Raw genomic sequence first — 9,150 nt, forward strand, 5'->3', positions numbered from 1 at the left:
GAGGCCGAGATATGGGAACTGTCAGCTTATCGGCCCCTAAGTGGAGCTTAAGACCATGAGACTGAAGGAGAGCTCCAAAAGTGTGGATAGAAGATCAAGCTCTGAGTGCTGGGACATCTGTGAGTCCTGGGACATCAGAGCTAAGAAGTCAGATGAGGAGAAGTCTATCTAGAAGATTGAGAATGGGTGATCAGTGAGGTGGGAGGAGGAGGAGAAAGAGAATGTAGAGTCCTGGAAGTCAAGTGAAGAAAGCCAAGAGGGGACAATTCATTCATTCACTCACTCTTTCACTCATCCAGGTCTCCATCCAACTCTTCATTCATTCATTCATTCAACAGGCCTGTTTCAACTGCTGATCACATGCCAGGCACCAAGCCAGGGGAACCTGGTTCCAGGTCCCAGGTCCTCAAGGGTAGTTCAGGGTGTGTATTTTGGGATGGTGGAGACAGACATGACAACACAGCAGGGTCTGGTCCATGATACAGCTGTGGCTGTCAAACTTGAGCTGCCTCTTCATCACCTGGAGGCCTTGTTAAAACACAGGCTGCTGGGTAGCACCCGGTGGACTGCAGCAAAACCTGAGGCTTTACATTTCTGACAAGGTCCCAGGGGATGCTGCTGCTGGTGGCCCAGGGACCGCACTTGGAGAACCAGTGTGATAGCAGAACCCTTCCCAGGGGATCTTGGGGGTGAAGGCATTGAATCTGGCCCGGAGCTCTCAGGGAAGGGTTCTTGCAGGTCTCGACCTGGGAGCCGAAGGACTAGGCAGAAGCTCAGGACTTCTGGGGTGGACAGAGGAGGACCAGAGTGAAAGAGAGGTCAGCGTCAAGGACATCTTTCACTCCCTCAGCTCCATTTGTCTCTCAGCTGCCCCCGTCACACCCCTAGCACCCAGAGTCCTCAGGAAGTGTATCTTTTCACCGAGTTGAGAATGGAGACCTCGGAGGCTGGATGCAGCCCTTAATACCCACGAAAACCCTTAACACTGCTTTCCACCACCTCCACCCCAGTGGTGATCTAGCCTCGATTTGCACACCTCCCGAGATGAGTAGCTCACTACCGCTCCAGACCGCTCAGTTCTGACTGTGAGAAAGGCGTTTCGGAGCAGAAATCTGGGAAATCCTCACGAAAGTTAAGGCCGGGCCCACTCGGCGAGGGCAGGCGGGGTCGTGGGAGGGGGCGTTCCTGGCTGCCTGCCCGGCGAGGCCCGGCCTGCAGTCGCCCCTCTGTCTCCCGCGCAGTGCTGGTGCTGCTGATCCTCACCCTCAGGCGCCACCACAAGAGCCACCTGAGCTCGGACGAGGACGAGGACATGCGGGACAACGTCATCAAGTACAACGACGAGGGCGGCGGCGAGCAGGACACCGAAGCCTACGACATGTCGGCGCTGCGGAGCCTCTACGACTTCGGCGAGCTCAAGGGCGGCGACGGCGGCGGGGGCGCGGGCGGGGGCGCGGGCGCGGGCGCGGGGAGCCCCCCGCAGGCCCACCTGCCCTCGGAGCGCCACTCGCTCCCGCAGGGGCCGCCGAGCCCCGAGCCGGACTTCTCGGTGTTCAGGGACTTCATCAGCCGCAAGGTGGCGCTGGCGGACGGGGACCTGTCGGTGCCGCCCTACGACGCCTTCCAGACCTACGCCTTCGAGGGCGCGGACTCGCCCGCCGCCTCGCTCAGCTCGCTGCACAGCGGCTCGTCGGGCTCCGAGCAGGACTTCGCCTATCTCGGCGGCTGGGGCCCGCGCTTCCGGGCCCTGGCCGCGCTCTACGCCGGCCACCGCGGGGACGACGAGGCGCAGGCCTCCTAGCCCCACCCTGCCGTCGGGGGCCGCCGCCCGGACCAGGGACCTGGCATTTCCCGCCCGCCCCTTCCCCAGCCCCTCGCCCTCCCTGGCGGCCGGACGCGAGGGGCCTTGCTAGCGGCGGACTCTTCGACCCCTCCCCTGGGGTGCAGCTTCGGGGCCCAGAGGTGCAGTTACCACCAACGTCATTAAAACTGAGGCCAGACCCGGCACTGCGTGGCTCTGGGGTTGGAGGGCAGATGCGGTGGGTGGCTGCGTCGGAGGGGCGGTCGCTCCACCCGCGCTGCGGGGAGGATGCCGCGAGCTGCCCCCACCCCAGGCTTCCCCCCATCCGAGCTAAGTGGAAGGAAGGGCTGTGCATTTACTGAGTGCCTACTGTGTGCTGGGACGCTGAACGGAGACCATCATCTTAGTCGTCATAGAAACCAGGAGGTGGGGTCCTGCACGGAACAGATGGGGAAAGCCCCCCCCACCGCCCAGAATTGGCTGTGACCTGTCCAAGGACAGCTGGTGCATGGTGGCGCCTCAGGCACGGACCAGCTGCGTGGCCTTGGGCAAGTCACCTCACTTCTCTGGGCCTCAGTTTCCTCATCTGTCAAATGCGGTTAATAACAGAACCTACCTCGAAGAGTTGTGAGGATAAAAAGGGTTCATCTGTGTCAAGTGGTTAGGACAGTGCCTGGCACATAGTAGGTGTTCAATAAATGTTAGCCTTTGTTGCTGTTCTTATCTTTGCTGCTCTTAGAAGCCCAGCGTGTCAGCCTCTCGGGTCTGAGCCCTCTCCCTTGCCCCAGCTGTCCGCCCCTCTTCCCAGCATCTCCAAGGGAGGGGGAAGTGGTCACAACTGTCAGCTCCTGGTCCTTCCCTGAGTGGGGGACAGGGATGAGGGATGTCCCCAGCCACTGTGCAGCCTCCCAGAGTCTTAGGCCATGCCAAAATAGCAGTGCTGCCAAGATGGGACAAGCTGGGAGGCTCCAGGACTTGGGGTAGGGAGACGGGTTGATGGGAGATGGAAGGCCACTGGGCATGGTGGGGACCTTATCTGTCTCGTCTGGGAACCCATCAGTCTCCCCAACCATGGACCCCAAATTAAGAACCCCTGGACTAAGTTATCTCGAAGAGCTTCCAGCTCTAAAACCACATGATTACGAGGTAGAGGCTATTTGTCCTCCCATCCCACCCCCATCCCCAAGTAATTCATTCATTCCACGTTGATCTGATACGAATTCCGGCTCCCCCTAGCTAAGCATCCTTCATCAAGGTCCTCAACAGCTGAAGCCTCAGTTTCCTTATCTGTAAAATGGAGATGATAATAGTCTTTCCCTTAAAAGGCTTAAAAGGAGGTAATGAAAGTTAACTTCTGAACTCAGTGCCTTCCTGACACATGAAAAGTGCTCAATAGATGCTCATTAGCTTTATTTTTTTACCCTCCCAGAGAGCTCTCATTCATACCCTCCACATTTGCCCAGGTCCACGGTGATAGATCGAGAGACAGCCAGTATGTCCTGAGTGACTTACCTGCATTATTTCCTCTAAGTTGGGTGCTGTTGGCCCCAGTTCACAGGTGAGGAAACTGAGGCTCCGGGAGCAGTAACCTGCCCGGGGTTAAATGGATTATGAGTACTTCCTGCCTTCCAGTAGCTCAAGACCTAATGAGGGGGAAGGAGGAAGGTCGGGGAATAGAAACAGCCAATAATAATGCATTTGGTAAGAGTCGTAGCAGAATTAACAGAACAAGGTCCTAGAAACACTGAGGAAAGATTGAATAGTTCCTGGAGGACTTCCCAGAGGAAGAGGCCTCAGCTGAGTCTCGAAGAATGAGTACGAGATGTGAAGTGGCCAAGCCAGGGCTTGGGACTGCAAAGGCTGGGGGCTGGGGGGACAGGCAAGAAACATGCCGCAGCTTTAGGAAGGGTGTGTGGGCCCAGGGGCTGGACCTCAGGGTGCAGAAATGGTGAGGCTAGAAAAGCTGGACACAGTTGTAAAAAGAGCTTGACGGCCAGGCTAAGGAACTCGATGATTTGCTCAACTTGAACATGTATGTTTTCTGAAGTCCACTGAGGGTGGCTAATGGCAGGGATGTGGGATTAGTGTGGTAGCCTCAAGTAGGGGGATATTTGGGAACCTCAGTTTGCCCCGCATGGGACCCTTAAGCCATGGTTCCTGTGGCCCGAGCTACAAATGGGCTTGGTAACTTGGGGACCACTGAGGAAACCTGTGATCACCTATCTTACCCACATGTACTCAACTCTCACGTACTGAATCCCAACGATTCTGAGGTTGGTTATGGCCATCCCCATTGTAGAGGGGGCAAAGTGAGAGCCAGAGGAATAAAGTGACTGATTCGAGGTCTCCCAGCGGATATGGGACAGAGCTGGGACAACACAGGTCTCCTGACTCCAAGTCTGTTCCTTCCACATACACTGGTTGCCTTGGCAGACTCTGACCCTGCCAAGAAGGTTACAGGCAGGTTACATGTCTGGAGGGATACATGGACATGTAGTCACAGGCCACTTAAACATCTTGTCAAACCCCACGCATGGGGAGTGACTTACCCAAGCTCACACAGAATCAAAGATCTTGCTGGAAATAACATTATTCCTCCAGAATCACCCTCTGAGCCTTTGGCTCTATCGTTTACCTGCTGTGTGACTTTGGACAAGTTATTTACCCTCTCTGTGCTTCCGTTTTCTTATCCATAAAGTGTACACACACAGAACATCTACTCCATAGCATCTCAGTGAGGACAAGGCAGTGACAGCAGCTGACACCTACTAAGCGCCTCCCACGGGCTCTAAGCACTTCACATGAATTAACTCTTGATCCCACAGCAACCCAGCGAGGTAGCCCCCATTTTATAGGTGGGAAAACTGAGGCACAAAGAGGTTGAGTAGCTTGCCCAAGATCAAAGAACTGATAAGGAGAGATGCCAACATTCAAACCTGAGTGCTCAGGCCCCCAGAACGTGCCCCGCCAGCAGCACACCGCAATGCCTGAACACATGTCCTGGGCGTATACCAAAGTCGCCATCTGTGCTCTCGGGGAGCTCGTTCCTCTCCTCGCCACTGCGTTCCGCAGCCTGTGGAAGTCCTCGAGCCTCCCCGTGACTTCTGCCAGTTCCGGGGTGTGAACTGGAAGGAAAGGTAAGGTCCCCTCAGTCTGCATCTGTGCTTGGTGACTCTGCTGCTCACTGAGAGTGACAGTGACATCTCCAGTGAGTCCAGCCCCTTCACTGGGTGGCACAAGGTGGCCATTCACACCAAGCATTTCGTGAGCACACAGCTTTGGGCCCTCTGTGTCTTTGGTTCCTAATAGGTCCCCCAAGAGTTCCAAATGCTCTCCCTGTGTCAGGCAGAGAATACGGCCACCCCAGCCCCAGGCTCCAAACGGGCAAACCCAACTCTACCAAGAAGCTCGGAGAAGGAAGAGCCTTCCCTCCACGATATCTGCTCTCTTTACAAGACATCTAGGAAAATGAAAAGAAAAAAATCCCTTTTTATTATCATTGTCATCATCATTGTCATTGTTATGGGATAAAAGAGTATTCAGGGTCTTGAGCAAGAATTGATGTATAATTGGCCAAAAATTTCAGAAGCAGGGATATCAATGGGAATGACAATGACGATAATAATGACGGTGCCAGCACTTACATAGCACTTGCTGCATGCCAGGCAGTGTTCTAAGCACCGTGCATAATTCATGTTAATGTAGGTAACATTCATGGAGAGTGGGCCCTATGTTTGCTCTATGCTCTTCACATAACTTGCCTTGTTTAATTTCAAGCAGGTATTTTCATTAGTCCTATTTTATGAGGGTGGGACGTGGAAGCAGTGCTCACAGGAGAAGAGGGCCTTGCCCATTTTACACTTACCCCCCAGGGCTCTGCACAAGACCCGGCCTGAGTGGTTGCTGGGGACGGGGGTGGAAGAGAAAGAAGCAGGTTAGTGAGAGGGGAGACATTCTAGATGGATGGCAGGGCTGGGGAGCAAGGTGGAGGTGGGGCCTAGGTGAGAGCCACCATCCAAGCTGGGTCTGTGTCTCTGGTGTGTACCAATGTATGTGTGTCCACATGTGGCTGTGGGCACACACCAGGGACACGGGAAGCCAGCATTGAGCACCACAGGTCAAGAACTAACCTCCCACCTCCTGATTCAGGCGGCTCAGAGAGCCAGCTGCTGTCATAGGGGCGGCTAAGCGCCTGCATCCGTCAGCCAGCCGTCATCACGGCCCACCCCCGGGTCACGAATCAGCAGCTCCACTTACCTCCTGCCAGCATGCGCTCTCAGGCCAGCTCTGCCACTGGCTGCTGAGCCTTTGGAAAATGTAGCCCTGTCAGCCCTCACTTTGAGCCAAGAGGGCTCACGCTTCAGTGCGCGCACATGGATGCACGAGCATGCCAGCACATGATGCATGCACACGTATGCACAGACATGTTCCCATCTGCGTGCACAATGCAGACACATGCACATTCACAGCCATGCACACAGAGTATATCCCTGCAGATCTGCAAGTGTGGCCACATGCCAGTGCACTATGCATGTACTAGAGGGGAGCTCTCGTGCGCACACTCATGTTTGTACTCAGTGTGTGTCCACTGGCGCTCTTCAATGAGCAAACATATTTTCCCATTCAGGCATGCACTCATACACATGCACTCCCAAATTCTCATGTTGAAATCCTTACCCCCAATGTGATGGGACTTGGAGGTGGTGTAGATTGGGTTGGCCCTCATCATTGGGGTCGGTGACCTTATGAAAGTGACCCCAGAGAGCTCTCGAGCCCCCTTCTGCTGTGAGGATACTGCCACCTGGAAGAGGTTGTGTGTCCCCAGAAACTGCCATTCAAGTACATTGTACATGTATGTGTATACCCTCAGATGTGCTTGTACACACGAACATAGCTCTAGGCACTCATCCTTAATGCATATGCACGTTTTCATGCATGCACAGGAAAGCATGTGTAACCTCACGAACAGATCTTTTTGAAGTCTAAATTCAAGGGCATCATGCTCATAGATGTGTTTATACATGTGATCACACAAGTCTGTGTGTATTAACGTAATATGCACGATCACCAACAAGCATCTAAACAAACAGGCATCCTCCAACAAATGCTCAGATCTACAGCAAGCACACGCACCCACGCACAATGATATTTACCCCCATGCATCTGCCTGTCTACATGTAGGTACCTTCACTTCCAGACCATGTGTCCTCAGGCACCTAGCCACCTCTGTCCACTTGCACCTTCAGGCAGATCCGCCATGGGTCACCCACAGCTATGCCACATGTACCTAACTCCGTAGGCAAGCATGCACACAAACAGACACATGCCTCCAAAGCCCGTCTCCCACGTGTGTGGAGTCAGGTCCTTAGCACGTGGATGTACACACACCCCCTCTTGAGTGCAGCCTGCCCCGGCCCCAGATTGTCAGGTGTGCTGGGGACAACAAGAATGGTGCCCACACACAGAAATCACCACTCGCGCAAAATTGCATCTGCGGCAAACTTCTCATCTGCTGTGCAAATGATGATTAAATGTTATTGTTCAAGAGAAAACGGCAAGGAGGGATTCATTAGCTTTATTGTCAGGAAGGACTCCATGGGCTCCAGCTCCAAGGCTGGCTTAACCCCCTGTGTGCTGGCGGATGCCATGCTCAGACAGGGGCTTATGGAGAATGAAGGCCCAGGAGACAGAGATCCCAGCACCTGGCCCACGTGAGCCAACCTGGCTGCAGAGAGCACTGTAGAGAGAGTCATGAAGCCCAGGTGGCTGCTCCAACCTCGCCCCTCATTTGCTGTGTTGTCTTGGGCTGATCATTTCATTCATCAAATAATCACTCACCCCTACCGTGTCCCCAGGAATATAGAGCTACAGATGCCATGGTCCCTCTGGACACTCGGGGCTTCTCAGGTGGAAAACGGCAGGCCAGGCCGAGGAAAGCACTTAAACAAAGGTCTGGGGGCTTGATGGCAGCAGGGGATAGTGCGGGGGCTTCTTCAGGTCGGCTGGCCAGGTCAGATTATAAAGGGCCCAGCAAACCCTTCCACAGAGTGTGGGCCTTTTCCTGCCAACAGTGGGAACCATGAAAGGTGCACAGCTCCAGGGGCCAGACAAAATACAGGGCACCCTGTCAAATATGAATTTCAGGTAAATAACAAATAATTTTTCTGGTATTAGTATCCTAAATATTAGAACATACTTATGTTAAAACACTTATGCATAGAACATACTTATGCTAAAATACTTACTACCTTGTTTACCTGAAATTCACATTTAACTGGGAATCCTGTATTTTTTTCTTACTAAATCTGGCACCCTTATGTACAGATTTGCAGTTTAGAAAAATTCCCCTGGCTGCTATGTGCAGGGTAGATTAGAAGGTGAGAGAAACGAGAGGGAGACCAGTGAGGAACAGAGGAGGTCAAACCGTCTCACTTCCTTCCTTATTCAGAGAACCTCCCACTTCCGGCCGAGCACGTGGCCTTCTCTTACAAGGACCACGCGTCCCAGCCTCCATCGCAGCTGCGCATTGCATAAACCGAGTCCCAGGCAATACGATCTAAGCAGAACTGTCCTGTGGCAGCTTCTGGGACACCTCTTTAGAAGACTGCTTACCCATGCCTTTGCCTCTTCTTTCTGCTCCTTTCTCCTGGCTGAACACAGCTAAGATGGCTGGCGCTCAAGCAGCTACACGAGGATAAATGTACCCTATGCATGGCCTGACAGGGAACTAGAAGGAAACTTGGTTCCTTTCAACCACACGCAGCCACCGTACCAGTCCTGAACGTCCCATCCCCGGACTTGGTTTACATGAGCGGCAAATACACTTCCAACTTGTGGAAGTCGCTGTGACTTTGGTCTTCTGTCTCAAGCAGCCAGCCCTAATTCTAGCTGATATGAAAGGCTGACACGGGATCTCAGAGAGAGACATCGAGGCTTAAACTGGGTCAGCAACAGTGGATTTGAGAAATATTTAGAAGGAAGACCCAGCAGGAGTTGGGAATTCACTGGATGTGGGGATGGCGGGTGGAAGAAGTCAAAGGCTCCAGGCTTGAGTGACAAGGGCAGCAAAGCTGGTAATGAGCCAGAGAACCCAGGAGAAGTCGCGGATCTGGGGTCAGGCAAGGGCAGTTTGATTTTCGACATGTTGAGTTTTGAGGGGCCTGCAGGCCGTGTGCACGAGATGGGAAAAACCAGGGCCAGGGCTCAGGGTTGGGGGGGGGGACTAAAGACATATTTGCGGGTCACCCGTGAACACAGGATAGCTACCGTTGTAAGCAAGGGAAGCCCAAGAAGAGTGTGTACAAGGACAGGATCAGAGGGTCAAGGGTGAACTCTGAGGTGCACTGGCA

General features: G+C 53.8%; 1 protein-coding gene across 1 annotated transcript in view; it reads left to right on the forward strand.

Moving 5' to 3' along the window:
• Positions 1 to 7,933, forward strand: part of CDH22 (cadherin 22) — a 127,379-nt gene extending 119,446 nt beyond the window's left edge. The window contains exon 12 of the mRNA XM_012742986.2: positions 1,242 to 7,933. Coding sequence (XP_012598440.2) covers positions 1,242 to 1,801 — 560 coding nt within the window. The 3' untranslated portion in view covers positions 1,802 to 7,933. The remainder of the gene's footprint in view (positions 1 to 1,241) is intronic.
• The last annotated feature ends 1,217 nt before the right edge of the window (positions 7,934 to 9,150 follow it).

This window comes from Microcebus murinus, chromosome 16 (genome assembly GCF_040939455.1).
Source record: "Microcebus murinus isolate Inina chromosome 16, M.murinus_Inina_mat1.0, whole genome shotgun sequence".
Classification (NCBI taxonomy): Eukaryota; Metazoa; Chordata; class Mammalia; order Primates; family Cheirogaleidae; genus Microcebus; species Microcebus murinus.